Source organism: Seriola dumerili, unplaced genomic scaffold (genome assembly GCF_002260705.1).
Source record: "Seriola dumerili isolate Sdu_G_001 unplaced genomic scaffold, Sdu_1.0 BDQW01000068.1, whole genome shotgun sequence".
Lineage (NCBI taxonomy): Eukaryota > Metazoa > Chordata > Actinopteri > Carangiformes > Carangidae > Seriola > Seriola dumerili.
The window spans coordinates 14237633-14261779 of NW_019174323.1; the positions used below are offsets into that span (position 1 = coordinate 14237633).

At 43.3% G+C, this 24147-nt stretch overlaps 1 protein-coding gene across 1 annotated transcript in view; it reads left to right on the plus strand.

The window, feature by feature from the left end:
- Positions 1–24147, plus strand: part of trrap (transformation/transcription domain associated protein) — an 80739-nt gene that overhangs the window by 52837 nt on the left and 3755 nt on the right. The window contains exons 59-71 of the mRNA XM_022742431.1: positions 951–1146; positions 1838–1956; positions 2068–2214; positions 3407–3507; positions 5912–6113; positions 7695–7856; positions 11954–12044; positions 12419–12624; positions 13698–13959; positions 19664–19889; positions 20300–20517; positions 21377–21561; positions 22561–22764. Of these exons, the coding sequence (XP_022598152.1) occupies positions 951–1146; positions 1838–1956; positions 2068–2214; positions 3407–3507; positions 5912–6113; positions 7695–7856; positions 11954–12044; positions 12419–12624; positions 13698–13959; positions 19664–19889; positions 20300–20517; positions 21377–21561; positions 22561–22764 (2319 nt within the window). The remainder of the gene's footprint in view (positions 1–950; positions 1147–1837; positions 1957–2067; positions 2215–3406; positions 3508–5911; positions 6114–7694; positions 7857–11953; positions 12045–12418; positions 12625–13697; positions 13960–19663; positions 19890–20299; positions 20518–21376; positions 21562–22560; positions 22765–24147) is intronic.

Consider the following 24147-nt stretch of genomic DNA (forward strand, 5'->3'; position numbering starts at 1 on the left):
CGCTTTGATCCATCTCGTTTTGAAGGCTTTCAGTCCCTGGGATTGCTCAGTATGAATCTTAAGCCAGTGACCTAGAGGAGGGCAGCCCCAGTATTGTCTTCTTTCTTCATATCTGTCGATACCCATATGGTTTTTTTTACTGTCCATGCTTTTACTTTATTCAGTCAGTCATCCGAGTAATTTCTTTGATTGTCACAGCAGCTTCACACTCTTGACATTACCTTTCTTCTTGTTCCTTCCCTCTGACACCACATCTCCCACACCATCTTTCCACCTTCTGTTCTCCAAAGACGACCGTATCCACTTTCTGACCATGTTTACACTTCATCATCTTACTCTTTTTCTTATAATCCTCCTTTACCTTTCTTTTCATCAGATTCACTTAGATATTTTTAGGGATGTTTTGCTTCATTGAGCTGTACACCAAACACTGAAGAAAACAAGAAATAATGTGAGAGAGATGTGTCAGAAATAATGTTAAATCATCGTAAAGCAAGCAAGCCTGTGTTTGGTTTTAAAGCATTAAAGGGACATGAAAAGAAAAGAAACGATTTACGTGAGATTTCTTAAACCTGAAATAACTGACCAGTCACTGATGGACAGCAGATGGACACGGTGTGTGTAATGCAGTGCAAAGCAAGCAGGAAATTTGGATGGGAGTGTACATTTGTTTAGATGTGTAGACAAAATATTAACCAGATTAAGTGCAGCTGGTATCCTGTCTGTACCAAAGCTTTCAAGTAGACTGTGGAACAGGCCTGGGAACACAAAATTTTAGCTGTAAACAGAAAAGTTAGCCATTGCAAGCATGAGATGCTTGTGCCATTAGCTGTGGCTCCAGATCTGCCATCTGGCATGCACCATAAAAGTTAGGGCCAAAGAGTGGACGGTGGTCAAGATACCTGTGATATTGTATGAGGGCTCAGACATTACTTATGATTCCTCCCCAGGCGGCACAGCAGATAATTGAGCTGCAAGAGGCGGCGCAAATTAATGCAGGGCTTCAGCCAGCTAACCTGGGCCGCAACACCAGCCTCCATGACATGAAGACAGTGGTGAAAACGTGGAGGAACCGACTGCCCATTGTTTCTGATGACCTGTCCCACTGGAGCAGCATCTTCATGTGGCGCCAGCACCACTACCAAGGTGGGACACACACACACTGACAGACCCATCTATGTTTGACACCAGTGATATTGAAATATATATTTCTGTTCAGATGCATGAGTTTTTACAAATTGTAGGTGTGTTACAGGGTGCCACTCTCATGCCGACATACTCTCATTTTGCTGCTTAGGTTCATCAAAAAGGGGCCTTCTTTAAAAGGCCTCAAAGTGCAGAATCACCTCAGGGTCTCTGCACATTTCCAAATGTCAGCTTGTTAAAGCACTCTCTCTTACTGCAGGACATAACACACACATATTTACCTTGCTCAGTGCTCAGCTCTCTCCCGCAGTGACTTTGAAACCATTCAGAGAGGCAGCCACTGCAAAATGTGATGTCTCAAGCAACTTGAACTCCAACTTGCAGTGTGAGGAGCTGAAATAATAGCACTGGTTCTGCAGCACCATGCCAATGAAATCCACTTCATTTATACATGACAGCCTTCAAACTTATGTTAAAGTGAAATGGAATATTCCTGATGAAATTCATCGCCATGGCCCATTTACTGTTCAATACATTCAGTGTCCCCAGTGCCCTCTGTGTTATGACAGCAGAGCTTTCAGAGTGCTAGAAGATTCCCAGTGTTCATACTGCTCTAAGCTTACTTTTTAAACTATGACACTTGTACAAAGAGGAAATTCATATTCATGACTGTAATTGTCCCTGTCTGCAGCCATAGTGACAGCGTATGAGACAAACACACAGCATGATCCGAACAACAACAATGCCATGTTAGGAGTTCATGCCTCGGCTTCTGCTATCATTCAGTATGGCAAGATAGCACGCAAACAGGTAATGGTTCATTCTGCTTTTATCATACAAGTTTAACTTCTGTCTGTCTCAGGTTTCTTTAAACATAATCATTTGTGTCTGTGAAATCACATCACGCTGTTGTCTCCCTAGGGTTTGGTGAATGTGGCTCTGGACATTCTGAGTCGTATCCACACCATCCCTACTGTGCCCATAGTTGACTGCTTCCAGAAGATCCGACAGCAGGTCAAATGTTATTTGCAGCTGGCTGGTGTCATGGGCAAGAATGAATGCATGCAGGTAAGACTGAGTGTGACCGACTGTTACTGTGTTCTTCTCTAAAATTAGCAGAGCTATTGCTGCTTCATTTATTTATTTTACCCATGCACTGAATATTGATTCATATGCAAGCATAAACTTACATGACGCTTATTCTGCTCTTTTTCTGTGATGTTTTACTGATGAAAACTTTTTTTCAGAAATTGTAAACTTGTAAGTGTGGTTTATATTTTTTATCATAAATAATACTTGCACTAGATTGGTGTAATCTCAATTTATTTGAGCCCCAGGATTGTTATGTAAGACTCTTCCCATAATTAATAATGTATTACAAATATAAATGTAGTATTTTTGTCATGTTCAAAATCATTCTTGGCTTTATTAGCAGATACATAAATTTTGATTTCAACTTGTAACTCATGAAATATTTTATTGGCAAAGTCACTCTGTAGAAAGAGCAAAAATCATTTTGCTCGTACAATCCAATTATGTGTGATCAAAACATGATAAATACATCGTGCCCATGCAACATCTGCACCATAATGTAGCACAGCTGCAGGAGATTTGGACCGTGGTAATGAATGCTCCAATTTGAAATGAACCGGTCTCTACTGAAGAAGAGCACATTTGATGCATGTAGGGTCATTTAAGTACTTGGGTGGATTTCTGTTAGCAGTAGCTGGAAGCATAGTTAGCGATACTTTGAGTGGGAAAAGTAGTAAGAGCAAGAAGTGTTTAGGGTGGCTCTAGGTGACAAGTTATAGCAGGGAGACTTATAAGAGAGTGTAACTCAGGAGCTTGCTCTTAAGCCCATGGAGTACTCTGATTAATAGAAGCAGTCCAGCACACCACAAGTCATTAAAAGTGCCAGTAGACACTCCTCTCTCTCTCTCTCTCTCGTTCTCTCTTCTATCTCATATCCTCTGGTGCTCTCTGTCTCTCTCTCCTGCTACACATCGTTTGTCACAGCAGTACATAGGGGACACCTAATCAGAGGCTCACCATAATGGAAGTTTAGTTCCCTTAACCCCTGTTTTCTTACTTCTTAATGAACACCTAGCACTTTGTTTGTTTTTCACCTGTAATTATGGCCCTGTCTAAAACAAAATGTTGTGGTATGTTCTTCACGATTCCTCTCTAGTGTCGATGAAAGTTACTTTACTGCGGTTTTGTTTGAAGTTTAACCTCCATTGTTCTCTGCTCTATCTGTCAGGGTTTGGAGGTGATAGAGTCAACCAACCTGAAATACTTCACCAAGGAGATGACAGCTGAGTTCTACGCTCTGAAGGGCATGTTCCTGGCTCAAATCAACAAGTATGTCCACTAGGGATCCAGTTGTTCTGTCTTTAGCACCTATTTCACAGGCTGTTCAAGGCGGGAATGTTATGCCGTTATTCCTCCATGTTGTCCTGTATAAAAAGGTACAAACACAGAAGGGGGGGGGGCATTGTTGTGCTGCCAGCGGAGGTAGTTACAGAGCTGGAACAACGTCTGTTTAAAAGAGAGGGCCAGAGCGACGGGACAGGACACAGACACGGCTGTGTGACACATCACGCCTCTGATTCCAGAGCACCAGCACGCTATCTAAAAGTTGACACTGGGGCAGCATTATACAGGCTTGTTTGCTTCAGTTTAAACAAGCAAAGGCAGCATTACAAGGAGTCTTCTTAACGGCAATATAGCATCTGTATAAAAGGGATTTTGACTACTTTTCTACCTTTTTGTTTTTGACAGTCTAAACTGATCCTTCTGTCTGATAATGTCTTCCCTTTGTTCATTATGTCCTCAAACTGTGTCAGTGGTTTTCTCCTGTGAGGACATGGCAGTCATATTTAATAAGCACTTTCTGCTGACGCATCTCTGAGATTATGTTACTAGGTAACCCCCATGACGTGGCTTAGATGTTAACGTACATCTGTGTCATCGGCTTGTGACAGTGTCAGTAATGTGTTTTTGGCTACAAGTATTGCCTGTGGAGCATGCGACGGCTCTTTCCATGCTTAACTGGGCTACGCATACCCACAGCCACGCTCTTTAACACCCCTCCCCCTCAGCACCCCCCTTTTCACCCGTCATCTTTGACGTGACATGGCATCCTGAGGGGTGAAAGACAAATTGAGGAAGGCTTATTAAATGTATATGCAGCTCAATAATTAACTCGAGGCAATTTGCAGGAATCTATGGGATCAGCAGAACTTGCCTCCACCTCAGCAGGGTTTATTGCAATCATTAAGTTTCCCCTACACCGGGGGAGAATTAACAGCAGAGTGGGGGTTAGGGGTTCAGAGAGTGTGTGTGTGTGTGTGTGTGTGTGTGTGTGTGTGTGTGTGTGTGTGTGTGTGTTTGTGTGTTTTTGAATGCGCGCGTGTGTGCATGTGCAGCCACATGTGCTCAGGATTTTGGGATCATTCAATTAAACGGGTGTCAGAGATTTGACAGTCTGTTGGGTGCCTGCGCTCCTGTTGAGCCGGGTAGTAGAAACTGTTAATGTACTTTAGCACTGGCAAAGTGACTGAGGCAACCCCATTAAGTATTACTGGAGGGTCTTCGGCTCTGACTCCCATAGCAATCAAGCTCCCATTTCTTAATCACATGCCAAAATGCCTTTTATAATAACACATTTTAATTGATTGGCTTGGGAGACCATTTCACTATAAGTAAGTAAGTAAGTGGGAGAGTAGTTTTGGAAGCATTCCTAAAATGGAGGTCCATTTACTAACTGTAGCTCAGTAAGGCTTTTTCATTGACAGGCCTGTCTCCTTGTTTTGACTGCAAGGTAGTGCGTCTCGAGGTGCCTCTTGCATCTTATTTATTAATCAAAGGCTGAAAGGTGTGTAAAAATTATTCAGACTGCGTGCCAGCGAGTGGTTAGAAACCGCTTGGCGTGGTGAAAACAGCTGATGAGTCAGAATATATTTCCCTGTCAGCATAAATGGTGCAGTCAAAACTTGGGTCTCCTGCCAGACTTCACCTGTCTATTTCTTTGCCTGCAATTTAACTGTGTCCAAATTGAATACTTTAAGTGTGACTGCTAGATTGCAGTGCCAGGATAAAAATCCCAAGGATCTTCAGGTTTATCAGCCTGCAGATTTCTCTAAGCGGTAGCAATGCTCTTCACGGTCAATGTATTTGTATACAGATAATACACTGAGACTTTTACCTTGCTGAGGCTCTGTCATTTCCGATTAAATAGGAAGATGTTAAGCTCATATGTCACCCAGTATTAAATGGATTGATCTGCACAGTATGATAGTGCTGGGTTAAACTCATATTACAGTGTAGCAACGCAGCTGAACCCTTGGTGACATTAATTCATGCTGGGTTAAATGCTTACTCTGTAATGCCAAGTGGAAAGGCCTTGAAGATTACAGCAAATGAAATATGGTGCTTATTGATGTGTAGTACATAATATAGAATATGATCATCATAATCTGTTTCTTGCACACTCCATCTTTCTCTTTTTATTTTGCTCCTTCAACCCCCCTTCTCCAGTCTTGACACAAATATTACATCCATCTCTTAGATTCATGCAGCTCTCCCCCCTCTCTTTAGCGTCCCTCCTTATTTTGTCTCTCTTTTCTTCCCTTTGACTTCCCTTTCATCCAATCCATTTTCTTCTACTTCCCCTCCAGCTGTCTCCCTTCGCTCACTTGCCCTTGCCACTTTACCCCCTTTACACTCTTTAACGCTCTCCACCTAACCTCCCTCTTTGTTCCAGGTCAGAGGAGGCCAACAAGGCCTTTTCAGCAGCTGTACAGATGCATGATGTCCTAGTGAAGGCCTGGGCCATGTGGGGTGACTATCTGGAGAACATCTTTGTCAAGGACCGCCAGCTCCATTTGGGAGTCTCCGCCATTACCTGCTACCTCCACGCCTGCCGCCACCAAAACGAGAGCAAGTCCCGCAAATACCTAGCAAAGGTGATAAGGGATCTGGGAAAGGAGGCTTTTTGTGTGATTATACATGTTCAATTGTGGAAGGCGCAATGTGAAGACAACATCACTGTTTATCTCTTGTCCTCAGTTGTTGAGGATTCTCTCTCTCTCTCTCTCTCTCTCTCTCTGAAAATAGCATGTCAGTAACTGCTTCTGCATCTAACCTCTGTTTCTATAAAATCAGTAGCCTCAGTCGGGCCTTTTTCCAAATGAGGTCACAGTTAATTCCCTTGTTTCCTGACCCTATCCAGCCCATATATTATTGGTGCTGATGAGAAGACTCTGCCCCACTCCCACCCTCACTCCCCCACCTCTCACCCTCTCACCCTCTCAGACTCTGCCACAGTTACAAGCAGAGAGTAGTAATTTGATCGATTACAGTCCAGGGGTATACAATGTGGATGGGCTCCCATGGCAGATCAATGGTGGAGTGAAGGCCATCCTCTGGCACACGGGGGGTTAACAGACTAATGGCAAACAGTCCAACACCACCATACTTAACAGTTGAGTAAGCCCCGTGTGTGAGGTAAAGGGATGGACTCCTTGCTAACAAGCATCCTACCTTCTTACACAGACATACACCAGTGCATTCACTACAGTCCCTCCAGAGCTCAGCACAGACAGAGGTCTATATGCTCTCACACTAGGTTGAGAGCTCCTCTGCTCTGCTATAATATATTCAGGTCAGGTTGTGCTCAATATCAGAAAAAGACGCAACATCAAATCAGATGATCAGAGCATAAAATGTAATAAATTATTGCAAATTCTTCTTTTTTGCTTCATTAAAAGCACTTTTTAAAACTGGACTGTTTTCTATTATTAGTGGACTGGAGAGGGCTGAGAAATTGTAAAAACTTTACTAAACTGCCTGCTGGGTTTCTGTTTTCAAAGAGCCACAGGAGAGTCAGATTAGAGAGACTCAGCTAGAGAGCAAAAGCTACCAGCTACCTCTCTGTGTCAGGCTGGATAAATAATAAATACGGTCTTGCCACGTCCAGTGTTAACATCAGGCATTACTGTCATTATCTGTTCTAATAATGGCCTCTACTAGCTTCACATTCCAGTTACATTTTTTTTCCTGGTGACCCTCCCTGGTATTGTGCTGCCAAGCTGGGTTGGCAGCGCTTAGTCCTGATGGATGAAGTGAGATGACCAGTCATTATCAGTAATTATACACAATCTGTGTACCCGGGTTGGCTCGCTGAAGAGAGCCTGGGGGGTTTGAGTGGGGTTAATGTCTTCATCATAATCTAGATGCACACACAAGCGCACCAGGGGAGGAGAGATCACCTCCACATTGGCTCAGCTTTGATCATAGGGAGACAGTGTACTCATTCCTTCCTCTGCGGTCCCCTTCCTGCTGTGAACAGAGCCAGGGAAGCAGCAATGGGTCTGATTAATGATAGAGACCTTAGCTCTTGTTACTTGGTGTCTTACGATAGTTATTTTGTTGTGAAATTTATGGAATATTCTTACTTAGCAGAATAGTGTTGCATTCAATTTGTTGTTTTTGTCGTTCCTCTCTTTCTTACCTGTCTCTCCTCCTGACGTCACCTTCACCTCTAGGTGTTGTGGCTACTCAGCTTTGATGACAAGAACACCCTGGCAGATGCCGTGGACAAGTACTGCATTGGAGTCCCGCCCATCCAGTGGCTGGCGTGGATACCGCAGCTCCTGACCTGCCTGGTTGGTTCAGAAGGCAAACCTCTGCTCAACCTAATCAGCCAGGTAAGGCCTCTACAAACAAACAAACAAACAAAAAAAAAAGCCAAAATCCTCTTGTTTGTGTTGGTAACTTCCACCGAAAAACATCTGTCAAACAGCATTGTCAAATAATCTTACAATTTAGAATATGTTTGAAAACCATCTTTTCCCTGCCCTTGTTGCATTTACATTTTGTAGTCTTAAATTTCGTGCCTGGATGCCTGCCCCACCGATCAATCATTAATGTTGTTTTCCTTGGCTTCTTTCATCCATTTTTGGGGGGCACATCTGGCTGGTGTGTTAGCATTAGTGCTCAAGCACATCTTTCTAATCAAGATAAATTAACTGCATTCACGCCAAAGTGGCCTCTCTCTCTCTCTCCTGCTTTCTATTTACCAAACTAAGCATTCAGACTCGTTCACTGTCCCTTTTAGCAATTTATTGGCTTTCACCAGTCCCTGGTGAATTGGTTCTTAAATTATTTGTTCAAGAAATGATTATAAAGTTAATATCGTACGCATCCACACTGCAGGAACAGAGCTAGTAATTAAACCGAGGACTAATTTGCTTTGCTTAATGGAGTATTATTTCTGCACAATTTGAAGAGGGTGATCTTCAAAGAGTAGTCTGCTATAACAAACAACCAATCCTCTCAGCAGAGCAGGAATATTGTATAGAGGATATGAGAGAAAGAGTGGAGAAGGAAAAAGAGAGGGGAGGGAAGAGACAGGGTTTTAAAATCCAAGTGGGTAATGTAACAGATAGATGTAGTAGCATCATGAAAAGACGGACCAAGTATGTGATGTAGTGATGATACTTTTTAACATGCAGATGGTTGATTGCTAAGCCTATTAACAACCTGGCTTAATGCAAGTTAGCTGTTTAATGAATATGCTGAATAATTTGCATTTACGTTTTTATCTTGGATTTTTATAGGCCGCATTAATCCTTTTTAGGTGTTTTATCTATCTAAAGGATACTTGAGCAGGACATGTGGTTGTTAATAGGTTGTGGCCTCTTGAGTTATAGTTGAATCACTTAAACTAGTACCTGCCTTGTGCATGTATATGAATGGAGAGGTTTTCCATCTTTGGAGATCCAAACCTTCCTTTGCTCTGCCTCATCACCCTGTAATGAGTGAAGGGTAAAAGGTTGGCACTCTTTTCTTCTTCTGATTTTTTATGTAAAGAGAACCACATTTTAATGCATGGCAGGCTTTATCTCTGCCGCTTGCCTGAATTATTTAGAGTTTCTCTGCGGCGGCGGGATGTTTAAAAAACGTACGTTGAAATATTGATGAAGGTGAGGAGAAGAGCGCCTGGGGGCAGGCGGGAAGATGAATCAGAAGTTAACAGAGAATCTCAACACCCCTCCCCACACGCACTCCCATCCTCCCTTGCTGCCTCCTCCTTGTCTACCACTCGCCCTCTTCCCCTCAGCCCACTTCAGCCTCGCCAAAATATGACATTTCTTATCTTCCCATTAGCGTGCTGATCTCTGGTTCCTCCTCTTCCTCTCTGCCGTACTTCCTCTTTCATCTTTAATGCTGCTGTTAGCTGCCACTTAGAACTCCCTCTTCTCTCGTTACTCCTGACTCTAGTCCTTCACTTCTCATCCCAGTGGTGTAATTTTTCATTTTACATCTGTCTTTTTGTCAGAACATTTACTGTATATTCATAAAAATAGAAAATATGAGAGATTTAGGAAAGGCAGTGTAAACAATTACGAACTCTGTATTGTCACGTTTTGTGCAAACGTACAACATGCAGAGTGTATACAGTATTCACTTGACTTATTTGCAGTAGAAAGATGTAACACTAATTTATTTTAAGTTGTTTTTGACTGAGGCTGTGGCTTTTTGTACTGAAAGCATTGTACTTCAGTGACTTTCCTTCAGCCGGTAAAGAATAGTTAAAGCCGTTTGGTGGTGGCTAAAGGTGCTTCGTAACTATATTAGCTCACCATTGAGGAAGTGTGAAGTGTTTATATGTAGTTGAATTTCCTACAAGTTTTCCTTCTTTCCTTTTGTATCATCCAGGCTGCTCAGACTTAGACCTCCAACAGCAGCAGCCTCTTTCACCACTGAGTTAATCCTATCGGTCTCCCCTGCTAGTTGTGAGTTACGTGCTTTTAGGGAACTGCGTGTCTTGAAGAATTTGAGATCTGCTGAGATCCAGAACAGCTCTTATAAGTAGTCCATGTAGTCCAAGGAGAACTACAGTATGTTCTAGTTAGCTGTTGGCTGACCTATTCTCACCTTTGGCAGCCTTAAACCTGAGCTAGTTTTTGTGTGATCTTGATTTGTTCGGCTTGAGAATCCCTCTGAAGAACTGGGCTAGGTGTCAGAGGAATGTCGATCGAGTCAAGAAAAGCTTAAAGATCCAAAATACATTTAGCCTGAAGTTAAAGTGTGGGAAAAAAAAAAAAAAAACTTCTTCTCTCTCCTGTATCCTCCACCAGCACCACCAGCACCACTATCCATCCTCAACCCGCCTTTAATCAGTATTGAGCCCAGTTTTGTTGTTGAGATGTGGAGGTATCCCTCTCTGCCCCTCAGGCGTATGGAGGGTCTAGAAGGGATCAAGTAGCCATGTAATTGCAGCCTGTGAAATTTTGCTCTGAGATCTGAGAGAACCTTGTGGTTTGGTCTTCTACCAATATCCAGCGGTCCTAAAGCCAGGCTCGCAGATTTCTTCCACCTAGAGTCTCTAGGAAAACTCTGTACTAGTTTTTTTTTTTTTTTTTTTTTACAACCTGGTTATTGTTTTTGTATTTGTCATCATTCCTATCAGTTTTAACAGTGAAACTAACAAAAACCTCCAAGATGAGCCATTTAAGATGAGACTAAGAATAAGCATATATATTAATATATTGTGTGTGTGTGTGTGTGTGTGTGTGTGTGTATATATATATATATCTATATGTTACTCTTGGATTATATGAAAATGCCTGTCCTGTAAGATTACCACCTTGGAAATTGTCTAAAAAAGAAAAGCTGCGGGCAAGAGCTTATTTTGCCTCTGCTTATAGTTTTTAAAAATGGCAGATCATGGCATTTTAGGGAGCTTTGTCACAGCTCATGTTCTACCTTTAGGCACTCGTTTTGTGCCGTCACGGTGATAGCCAAATGTCAAACACACAACTATATCAGTGTTGAGTTTACCTCTCTCAGTCAAAGGGTGATTCCTTTACAGTTTCTGTGTGTAATGTGTCACAGTGGTCGCCCTCTTGTGTATTAGAAATTAATTTGGTGACAAGTGCAGAATTTGGATTGTTTGAGAATTACTAAATCATGGAATCATGGAATGGATGATTAATAAAGGAAACCTACAGTATGTAAATTTGCCTTAACTATACCTTGATCCATATGATAATAAACTGAGGAAAGAAAGAAAATATCTACAACATATGCTGGTAAGAGAACTTGCTAATTTCCTTTTGAAAGGTTTGTTCATCTCTTGGTTTAGTAGCAGAAATGTTTACGTGAATTCAGAATTTTGATTTCATAAAATGATGCATCTTGGATGCTAAACTTCAGGCCATGTAGCTAACTAATCCTACCTTCACACTGAGCTGTAACCTGAGACAGATTTATAAATTATACACCAAAGGTATACACTGTATTCACCTGCTGCCTTACTTATCAAAGGAATCCTACTCCACTAAGTTTGAGGTGAATTTGCTATGCGTTTAAAACTTGAAACCTCATATGTCCTGACTTCAACCATTAAGCCTTCCAATGTTGTCAGTGACTTTTCTTGAAAGTCTTGAGGGCAATTTCATCATCAGTCACATTCAGTTTTGTAATTCAGCCATGACGTGTTTTTAACTTCCATAACTCCCCTGGCTCAAAGCTTCAAACACTCCCTCTGTTATAGCAGAGGTTTCTGGCTGTATCAGTATGATCTCTCTCTCTCTCTCTCTCTCTCTCTCTTTCTCTCTCTGTCTCTGTCTCTGACACACAGACACAAACAGTATCTCTCTGTCCCTCTCGCTCTCTCCATCTCCTCCTTCTCCACCTCTGTCTGCCTCCTCTCTCTCTCTCTCTCTTTCTCTCTCTCCTTTGTGGTCCTGAGGGGGAGTCTTTGAAATGTAATCTGTGACCCTCTTTTATCTGCTAGGTGGGACGAGTGTACCCCCAGGCTGTCTACTTCCCTATCCGCACCCTTTACCTGACGCTCAAGATCGAGCAGAGGGAGCGCTACAAAAGTGGTACGTAAACATGGCTGTGTGCAGTGTGTTTCTTCTTTACCACGCTCTGATGATAAAAGCTTTTTTTAGGTTAATATAGAGTTAATATATTTAAAAGTACATATAGGTGAAGAAACAAGTTTATAGCATATGGAAATATGCCATGGACCATAAAACTTTCCACATTGTATTTCTGGACTGCACATCTGTTCTTCAAAATGGTTTGTACTTTAAGAAACTGTAAAATTTACTTCCAATCCTGATTACGCTCTACTTTTCTTTTTTTTTCTACCCATCTTTCTCCTGTTTCCTTTCTGTCTCCTTTATTCTCCTCTCTGTCACATTTCCTTCCCTGCCGCCTTTTCCTCCCTCCTCTTATCCACTCTTCTCCCCAGATGCATCTGGACAGCAGCAGCCCAGTTCAGTGGGGGCCCAGCCTCACTCGGGGGCCTCCGACCCCGGGCCTATCCGGGCCACTGCCCCGATGTGGCGCTGCAGCCGGATCATGCACATGCAGCGGGAGCTACACCCCACCCTGCTCTCCTCCCTGGAGGGCATCGTGGACCAGATGGTGTGGTTCAGGGAGAATTGGCACGAAGAGGTGAGAAGAACAAAGGTGCTGGTTTCGTGTGTGTCTGACTTTGTTGCTAGGTGTGTGTTTCTGGCAGATCAGATGGTGAGAAAATAATACAGCTGGATGTGAGAATTGTCATATGCATCTGTGCAAATGTGTGAAAGCAAGTTGGCGTGCACATGGCGTGTATATGTGTATCACACCACCTGGTCAACCAGATGACCACAGTTTGGCAGATACTGTCTCTCTGGTGGTCCAACACAGCTGTTTAGTCTAAGGTGATATGACTTGTCTGCTAATAGGTCGTCACTGTCTTCTATCCCTGATTGAACTAGCGTGTTGCCATAAAGAGGCCAGGCTACCATATTGATGATTATATTCAAGACAGAATAGCCAGTAGACCCATGCACATACTAGATACTAGATTTCCCCCCATAACTTAATTATGTCTCAGCTGGAATTTTCTCAAATCCCTTATGTTGTCAACTTCAATCACTCATTCAGCCTGCGCCTTTTTTGGGCTTGCATATTGTGCGGGTGCCAGTGCAGGTGAGGTTGGCCTTACACAATAGTCCAACTCTAACTTCGTGCCGCCTCAAATTGTTTTAACCATGCTGGGCAGTAACTTGTCTGTGGGGGTGAGGGGGGGGGGTCTGGGAGAGGCAGAGGCAGCAGGAGGAGAGGAGACTGAGACAGGTGATGGATGGGTGCGGTGAGTGTGTAGGATGGAGCAAGGGATTTAGGCCTGGAAGTTTTCTGTTGTGTGTGTGTGTGTCCGTGTGATTATCTGTGATGGTTTGAGGCACACAGCAGCAGCTGCAGGCTCTATGCTTCGTTCCACTGGGCAAGCAGGGGCACAGGAATGCTACACCATCATCACTTCACCTCTCTCCCTTGCTTTGGTTGCTGTATGACATCACACTGCTGCATCTTTGCTTAAGAAAAATGTGTGTGTGTTTATATAAATATCTGTTGTTTAGCTGTGTGTCAGATGAGGTTTTTCAGCTTTAATTTATGCCCATTTGACAGAGATCAGACCTTATTTAGGATTGGAGAATAATGTCATGGCAACTCTAACATTACTATAACTCTCTCTGCAGGTCTTGAGGCAGCTCCAGCAGGGCCTGGCTAAATGCTACTCAGTGGCCTTTGAAAAGAGTGGGGCAGTGTCTGACGCCAAGATCACACCGCACACACTCAACTTTGTCAAGAAGCTGGTTAGCACCTTCGGTGTTGGTTTGGAGAACGTCTCCAACGTTTCCACCATGTTCTCCAGCGCCGCCTCCGAGTCGCTAGCCCGCCGGGCTCAGGCCACAGCCCAGGACCCTGTTTTCCAGAAGATGAAGGGGCAGTTCACAACAGGTTGGTTGGCTTTTTAAATATACTCGCCTCCTGTATAGACATAGAACTATACAAAACAGACAGGAAGAGAAACAACCATTGAGGAGCCCTTTCATTTTGAGGTTGTTGTTTACAAATGCCCACCCTCTGTTTCCTGTGTTTACCTTTTGAACTTAGTTGTTTGTTCACTTTAGTTTTATGGCTGTCAGCAATGTTAACATTTAGCATCACTGGTATTACCTTTTTCCAACCTCATCATAACAATTTTGAAGAGACTAAAAACGTGAGGCATATGTTTTCAGGCAACAAAGAAAGCTGTGTGAGTATTTGACAAGGTGAGACAACTGGGCAGGTAGTGAAACCAGCAACACCTCTTATCTCTTCTCCCTAAAGCCCTGCATCAGACATCAGCTACCTTTCAGCAAACAAGAGCAGCATTGCTGTTACTGTATGTCTACACTAGTTTAAATGATAAGCCAGGTGCCCAACTGGCCTCTGTAGCAATAAATTGAACCGGTTACATTGTGTCTGCATGGACACTTGTGCTGCTCATATCGTATCTGCCAGGACAGAGTGCACTGTCGCTTTGAGCAGCTGGAGCATTGGTGTTGTGCAACGTAATTAAGGTTTCCAAACAGATGATTTGATTTCAGTGCGGGGTTGGGGCTGGTGACTGGTCAGAAATAGTTGTGTGAATGAGTGTGTGTGTGTGTTTGTGGGTCTATTTGTCTGCTTTATGTCTTTATTACACGGCATTTCTAATCTAAGCTGGTGCTGCACTGCGGTGATGATCTCAACAACCCGTCAAGGTTTGATGAAATAAAGCAGAAGACTTTATTTTTGCTCCTGCCTCTGCAGAAACTATGAAAGAAATAACTCAGTGTGTAAAAGTTCAGTTTTCAGTCTGAGTAGCATTTAAAAGTCTGTAAAACACTATATCTCTCTACTGAAATGCACTCTAATGAAATTACTTTATTTCTTGGCAGTTTTTTGTGTCAGAGTGAAATGGATTCTCAATGCAGGTTTTATGGACTTGAGTCCACCTGAGGCTGTAGTGATGTGAGTTAAGTGATTTTCACCATATTGGCACTGGGCAACTTATGCCATTTTATTCTGACATGTAAATTTATTTTAACTATCTATTGTTAAAGACGAAGTACTACCAGCCACCGGTCAAGTGCTGTTTCATTGTAAGTTGTAGCTGCTGTGTTATCGTCTTTGTCAGGAAACCATCGCATTGAAAGCATTGTTTACAGTTAGTGTGCTATAAGAAAAGTGAATATAGCACTAAAATATTGGAACAGGTACGTGAATTCAAGAGTCTACTTCTACTTCAGCCACTGAGGCACAGAGATGAAACATTTTATTCCCTTCCTCTGCTATATGTTGGTGTAAAACAATACCAGGGTAGCTATTATATTCCAATACAGTGAAGATCATTCATTGTAGAGTAGAATTGGGAATGAATTACCAACACAAATAACTCTCGACTGTGTGGGCTCACTTAAGTATTCAAGGTAAGATGATATACCAGCAGTGGTTCATGTTGGGCTATCATTAGAAACATCCACTGTTCTTTGTTTTACTTGATGTTGAGTTATACACCGTATCCAGCCCAGTCTTCAAATTGACCACCTTTTTAATGACACATTTTCTACCTTCCCGATCATATTCTCTCAGGTGTTGTACGTTGATGCAGCATCAAAGATTAGGAGTTGGAAAGACACGCTGCTATGAGAGGCAGTTCTCTGATCTGTCCTCAGTTTTGGGTTTTGGATTAACACATTTGAAAAGAAAAAGTCTGTGATATTCATGTGTGTTCTTGTAAGGCAATGTTGAAGCCTCCAGTATTTTGGGCTGCATGTTGAGATTCATATGAAAGCTGTGGAATCCAACAGGACAGGTGCAGTTGTTGTTTAGCCAAGGCTCCCTCTGAGACATTTTCTCAAAACAATTATTCCCCTGTTTTTGGAAGCCACGTGTCTGTTTTCCTACATTACATAAGGGAGTTGAACACAGTTCACTGGACCTGGTTTAAACAAGGACCGTCCGCAGCTTTTAGTGTTCAAATAAAACTCTTTGCTGACTACTTTTTTGTCCTACGGACTGCACATACATATTCACTGAGTTACTCTCACAGTAAACACCCCGGTCTTTCCTCTTGATTGCTCGTTTTACCTGCTCTGCTCTTCAGTGCTTTTCCCATCCACTGGTCCTGAGACTGGCCAGTAGAGCTGAGGACATGGACAGCAAGTGAATGAGAAGCAGCTAGGGAAAAATTCATCACCTGACTAAGTAAGAAAAAGCCATAACATTAGGAATGAGAGCCTAAGAGGAAACATGAAGACAGGTGTGATGACATTAGTGAGCAAAAGCATGGGAACGACGCATGGACTGACTGAATGAACAACACAAACAAGACTGATTGAGACTCACGGTGAGCGTTGTGCTGATGAATCTTACCAGATGTTGCAGTGCCAGCTGTGCTCACGCAGCCAGGCGTCACCAGGGCTTCTGCCTCGCAGGGTGCCTGCCGACCATCGCTACCCAGCTGTCCCCACGGCGACGTGGGAGCAGGGCCGACAGAGACTGAAACCACACAAGCCTTCTAGAGCGGAACAAACAGGGTTTACAGAGCTGCTGAGCAGCCAAGCTCCCATTCCCCGCACCACGTTAGTGGCTCACTCGCTTTCACAGGGTTTGTGGGCCGGAAAATATGGGTTTATGTTTGCACATATAACATTTGGCAGCAGGGAGGCATTCAAATCCAATTACGGCGAATGCTATTTGCATGAGTTACTGTTTTAGCACTGGATCTGTTCCAGAGACTTTTGTCAGAAGAGCTTTTTCTGAAAAAAGTTTCTTGGCTTTTTAATTCTGTGCCTGAATAGTCATTTGTCATGCTAAAATGATATTTAACATAGTTAAATGTAACTCATTATAATTCTGTATAGCAATTTGGCTTAGCACCTATGACCTATGTACCTTCATTCAGAAGCTCTAAATATGAACTTTACTTGCCAGAGACTCTACTCCCATCCATGCTGCTGTGATGACCTCTGAAATGCTCACAAGCACAACCCACCAATCTGACATAATAAAGTCGACTCGACTCCATCTCACCACACACGTGCGACACATAATATCCCGCAGTCAGTAACAGGGCAGTACATGAGGGAATGATGGTTCTATATACAGAGGTGGCCCACCCCCTGAGTCTGGATCCATAATTTAGTACACCAGAGCAGATTCTCTGCTGTGGTCTGTCAGGCAGGGCAGGTAGGGCAGAATATTAGCCCTGGTTTCTACACACAGGTCAGAGAGCAGCCTGGTTACTTTCCACACCACACTCTCTCACACTCTTTCTCTCAGCAGCCTGTTCCCTCTGCTAGCTGACAGAGCAGGGGTCAAAGATGAGTTCAGGGGGGGCTGAAAATAACTCTTCTCTGGTCTTACTGGCTAAATTGCACTCACTACAGAGCACTTCTGCAGTTTCTCTCAGCAGCTGTCTGTATTTTTAACATTGCTACACGTTTACAAATCACTGTCCATGCAAAATAAACGTTCTATCAGAAGGTTAATTATGACATTTAAAAATATCACTCTAATATTAATGAGACCAATGGATAAATTGGAAAATACTACTATTGACTGTTGACTACTATTACTGAAATACTGAAACTGATGAAGCGACAGTGCGTGCGTCATGTGCAATAACTGGAGCGCTTTGTAATGGTCGGCCTGAGGGGGGCACTACAGTGTTTGTTAGTTTTACTAATTGGATTTGACTGAAACAAGGAGTTTCACATGTTTTTTCTTCATTTGTTTACACATAATGTGTCATGCACGATGCACCACTGATCTGGTTTTAACAAGAGGTGTGGAAGTGCTGCAGCTGACCATCACTAACACAATTAGAGCACAAAACAAGTGAAATATTGTTTACCAGTTGTCTCAGAAAAGTCATTGTTTTTTGTGTTTAACAAAACATGTCGTTTTAACTACTTTAAATATTCATGTATTTAGTAGTTATAATGGCATAATGCCTGTGTATCTTGTGCAGCTGTCTCCAGATAAACGAGTAAATGTTTTATATCTGATAAAGATGGAATGATATTACTATATTGCTTCATGGCTCTGAAGGAGTGGAGCATGTCCCGCTTTTTCTATTTGTAGGCATTATACACTTTTATGGTGCTGAATTGTTGTCGGGTTGCAATTTCTCAGGACTGTTTCAATTTTACCTCTGGTATCAAGGCAGGTGAATTGCAGGCAGACGGATAGCGAAATAGGGCCACTCCGAAAAGAACATTGGCTGTTTTAAAGGGCTTATTTAAAGTATTAGGAGGTCTCACTCTGGGAGAGATTGAACGGGTTTGAAATGGCAAGGCCTTGCAGTTTCATGGATTCATTATAACAGGCAGCACAACGGGGTGTACTGAAATAGGAGAGGTAGATGTTTGTGTGTGTGTGTGTATGTGTGTGTGCGCATTCATGTTACAGAGATGTCCTGGGGGCTTTACTCTAAAATGGAAAACCTGCCTGGCTCACTTCCCCTCCTTCTGTTGTTATTGCTACAGCTCATCACAATATGTTATGTGCAATATGAGTTGTGACTTGAAACAGGAATTTAATACTTTAAGACTCTCATTTTTATAGCTCTAATTTAATCAGCTCCCTTCCTCCGCCAGGGAGCTTTAAGTCGATAGAGCAAACAGCTCTCCTTGTGCTGCCATCCTGCCATGAATAACTTATCCGTGAAGTTCTCTTAAGCAAGGCACTGCACCACACTGCTGGAGTGGAGTGACCAACGGTGCCACACAATATTTATAATGGACATTTCCCAGATGTAAGTTTGTGTAACCACTGCCCTCCCTTAGGCCATTGCTGTGAATAACAAGGTGTTCTTAGTACATGTTACTGGGTAAATAACGGTAAGGTAAATACCCAGATCTCACTCTAATTAATCTTAACCATTTGTGGTTTCAAACAGCCGTTGCACCGACTGCAATGAAAGTCATTTGACCAATGAGCGTTCGAGCGCTATCCTTTATGATCTGTTTATTTCAGTTTTATTTTCTTACTTCTATTTTGACACTACTTTGAGTAGTACTTGTGTGTTTGCTGTTTGCATGTGTTGCAACCCTTTATACTATTTTATTTGGCGAGGTCACTCAGAAACATCCGTATTTATAGCATAAGTATGGGCGCATATAGCTTCAGGGGAGGTTAAAGGTCAAACACACCTGGGAGCTGCACTACTGTTAGTCCTGTGCTGTTTGCAGCTGGGAGCAGCTCCAGTGGAGCGTTTGGGGGCGTTAGTGTCTCGCTGAAGGGCATTTTGAGGATAGGTGAGTGAGGGAAGGAAAAGTGTAACACATTGACCTGCTGAAAAGACCTTCTCATCCAGCCTGAGGATTTCATCTGGCCACTATCAATTCACCAGCAGCGTATTTCTGCTTTTGTCAGTGGTTTTCTTTTTTTTCTTTTTTTTTTTAGTTTTTAATTCACATTCTACTTTCAGTCATCGATACCAAATCATTAAGTTCACCAGGCCCTTGTAATTTAAAAGCTATTTGAAGCACAGGTGATCTTTTTGCTTCTCTGTTCCCTGTTATAAAGGCAGGTGAGAAGAGTGGGAGACGCTTGGAGAGTTGGGGAAATAAGGAGATTAATGAATCCAGGTTCTTGTTGTTACCGTGACTTTTCTTTCCTCCCCTACCAGACTTTGACTTCAGCGTGCCGGGCTCCATGAAGCTTCACAATCTGATCTCCAAGCTGAAAAAATGGATCAAAATCCTCGAGGCCAAGACCAAACAGCTGCCCAAGTTCTTCCTCATTGAGGAGAAGTGCCGCTTCCTCAGCAACTTCTCCGCACAGACAGCTGAGGTGGAGATCCCCGGGGAATTCCTCATGCCCAAACCTACGCACTACTACATCAAGATTGCAAGGTAAAGGACTTTTCTACACTCGGACACCTGGGGCTAGTAAACCAGAGAGTGAATTTACACCAGCCGTGAACCAAAAACCAGCTCTGCTCCGCCAAGCACTCATTACATTTTTGATGCCATTTTATGTTCTACTTGATACTTAGTTTGTACTTCAGTAAATAGTTTTAAATGGCAAATTAATATAGAATTACCTACACATAGAAAGTATAGGTAACATGTTTATTATCCTGTCTGGTTAAGACTGAAACCCCCAGTGATTTTAATCCAAATTTGAATTCTTTATTTAATAAATCTTGGTCATTTTGAGTCAGAAATATACAAAGTTTTCACTGGCGTGCTCTAAAGAAGCATGTATCATTCCTCCCGCACCATTTATTGCTTCACTTCTGTTCCTCTGCACCTCTCTCCAGGTTCATGCCTAGAGTGGAAATTGTTCAGAAACACAATACTGCAGCACGTCGTCTCTATATCCGCGGCCACAATGGTAAAATCTACCCCTACCTGGTGATGAACGACGCCTGCCTGACCGAGTCACGCCGAGAGGAGAGGGTCCTGCAGCTCCTGCGCCTCCTCAATCCCTGTCTGGAGAAGAGGAAGGAGACCACCAAAAGACACCTCTTCTTCACTGGTAGGATCAGGGATAAGAGAGATGGGGCCTGTGTGCAGGAGGTTTTAAAACATGGAGACAAGGGATGAAATTTCACTAGGATTATATTAGGAGCATTTCTCTGCTTTTTTTATGCGGTATCATCACCAGCTCTCTCGAGGAAAAAAAAAAAAAAAAGGGAAAGCAGCTTTTTTTTTTGTTGTTGTTGTTGTTTTGCACCTGTTTGTCCACTGAGAACAGTTGGCACTGACCATCTCCTTTCATTTTTCTTCTTTCTCTCTCTGTGTCTGTCTCACTCACACACCACGCACACAATTTCAATTCGCTTTCAAGCGCTATTTCCTCTCTTGTCATCCCCTTGTGGTTTGCCTCCATCCAGATGTTTGCCCACTCTCCATTTATGCACTTGATTGGTTTGTTTAAGGGGAAATATGGAAGGGGAATTCAACAGTCCCTTCCAACCCATTTCCTCCCAACTGGAATGGCTGGTATTGATTTGATTTGGGGTGCCAGTGTATGTAAATGTTTAGACTGCTTTCACTGGGCAGCCCATGCACAGCCTTTTACCTTCTTTAACCCTGCCTGGCGTTCGTCTTCAGTGCAGCTGTTTCCCGACTCTTGAGTATTTTAGTTGTAGGTTTACACTGTGGTTTACACTGTGGTAAAACAGAGACTATTTGCTAGTAACTGCAGCCAAATGTTTACAGCTTGTGTCACTGACTCGGTTGTTTTCCCCTCTTGTTACCTCCTTCTGTCTGCCACTCTCTCCTCTTCCTTTTCCCTTCGGGTTTCCCTACATCCCATTTCCTCCCTGTCGTTTCCCCTCCCCATCTCTTCCCCACCTGTATCCTGTCTTCTTCCTCTCCCTCCACCTCTCCAGTGCCCCGAGTGGTGGCAGTGTCGCCTCAGATGCGGCTAGTAGAGGACAACCCTTCATCTCTGTCACTGGTGGAAATCTATAAACAGCGCTGTGCCAAGAAGGGCATCGAACATGACAACCCTATCTCCAGATATTATGATCGTCTAGCCACTGTGCAGGCTAGAGGCACACAGGCCAGCCACCAGGTATGGAGACGGTCATCTACATCTGCACACATGCGCTCATAACATGGACAGCACATACACAGCAGCGCAGCTTGGTACTTGGCATTATATGCAGCGTAGGTGAATGAATTGTAATTTAACAGTAGCCTTGTGTAGCCATGTCTCAGGCACCTAGGAAGGCTTAATGAGCATTTTGTCACTGTCCTGTTAAAATCACACATCTCCAAAACATAAGCTTTTGAAGAGTTAAGACTAACTGCTGTTTTCAGCTGCTTTGTGACAATTCATTTTTCAGATTGTCCAATTAGTTTCTGATTGTTTGATGTTCTCAACCCATAACGGAGCATTTGATTCTTCGGTTAATTTGAAAAAATTAAAATCACCAAATTTGGAGATACGTGGTTTTTAACTGAATAGGGATGATATGCTCTCATAAGTGAATCAATCAGCGGTTGTCAGCCGAGCTACTACATGAACCAAATAATGTGTCACCTTATTGGCTGAATGCACTAGAAGCTGTGTTGTCATTCGCTCACGCTTCAAGGTCACAAACTGACCTGTTCCTGCAGACTGGTTATCACCTAAGCTAAAAAAAAAATGTTGCTTTATTTTAATTTTATTTTTTTGGCTGCACTGTTTTCTGTTTTGTGAAGGCTTTTTTTGGAAGATAATTTGTGTCTTCTCTATGATGAATGTCCATTTTTATGATGGTTCAACACAAAGTGAAATGGTGGTAATAACAGAGACGCTTTGCTCTCTGATTCTTAAGTACAAAAGCCTGACACATTCATCATTGATATTTTAGATAGCTAGATAATTATGTGCTCTCAGGTCATTGACTTTTGGCCTTTAGAATAAGAAAATCCACCAACAATGACAAAGTGATGATCTGTGGACACAGGATCATCACTATCTAATCGACTATTTCACTGAGTAAAACTGAAACTGAATGTGATGACCAATAACGGCTCAACCACGGGCAATACCTAACCTCTACCCCTTCCTCCGGTCTGCTGTCAGGTCCTGCGAGACATCCTGAAGGAGGTGCAGGGCAACATGGTGCCCCGCAGCATGCTGAAGGAGTGGGCCCTCCACACCTTCCCCAACGCCACCGATTACTGGACCTTCCGGAAGATGTTCACCATCCAGCTGGCCCTCATAGGTCTGGCTGAGTTCATGCTCCACCTCAACAGGCTCAACCCTGAGATGCTGCAGATAGCACAGGTAAGAAAAACACACAAACATGCACAAACAGAGACATGTTGTACTCACTGTCAAGGGCAAGTGGGATCCATGTGACAGAAGCTAATTGAATATATATATATACACTCTCATAGATGCATTAAGAGATCACCATTACCCTCCTCATATCTGGCCGTATGAATTACCATTCTCCCCCATGACATTCACGCTGGGCCTATCAGTCAGCCAGTCCATGTCAGTGCGAGGGATGTTTTGACAGAACATTATATTCAGTTCCCCTGCTCTACAGCTATCAAAGACGTTTCAATTTGAAGAGGCCGTATTTGTGTGTGTGTGTGTGTGTGTGTGTGTGTGTGTGTGTGTGTGTGTGTGTGTGTGTGTGTGTGTGTGTGTGTGTGTGTGTGCGCCTTAGTCCACACACATCTGTCTGGTGCTCAGGGTCCACAGACAGCTTTCTTAAAGTCATTATTAAAGATGATTGTGTCAGTCGGCCACCCCTCCCTTCTGATCCTAATCGGCCTTTGCTGACAGGCGTTCCTCCGGGCAGCTAAGCGCTGGTATTAAGCCCCCTCTCTGCCTGTTCCACTCCGCAGATCCCATTAGACACAGGAGGATTACGGTGCGGAGAGTGTACGCACACACAAACACACACACACAAACACAGAGAGAGAGAGAGAGTGCAAGGGCAGGACATCACAGCAGTAGCGTCATGCCCCACCCTGCCTAAACAGACACCTTATATTCCTTTAAGTTGGTCCTCATGGAGCCGAGAGATGCTGTGAGGCATCGGTCCATAAGGCACCTGCTATTTGTTGTTCATTAATTCAGTGGCTTTATTTTTTTCAACACCTGTCTTCACAAGGAAAAACCTCATCTCCTGGGAATCTGTTGAATTGCCCTGTGGAATTGTTTCTGTATCTCCCCTGATACTTGACATTTGTTCTTCAAATCACCCAGTATCTGTCATTTTCTCACAGTCAAGTTCACCACATGTGACACACTACCGTTGCGTCATCTTATTAACACCAGCCCCAAAATGAAGCCATCGCTGGCCACTAGTCTGGTGATTTAGCATTCTGAAGGCTGCCTCCACATCCAACTGTCTGCGGGCATATCGGAGTCTCCTGGGGGTTGCTGGTGTTTCAGCCCACTGCCTTGAGGCCCTCCGCTGGGGCCTGGAGGAGCAAATCACAGTAGGGGAGAGACAGGAGGGGAGGGAGTTAAGGAGGAGGGAAGGGAGGGAGGGGAAGAGGCGAGACAGAGGAGGAGAGGGAGCACGAGCTGGAATGAAATGCTCTGCTATAAAGCTGTCAGAGCCACTCACCTTTTCATATAAGGAAGCTTATCTTTCCCGGAATGGCCGCTTGTGTAGCGGTCCTCTCGCACATAAATGCAGGCTTAAAG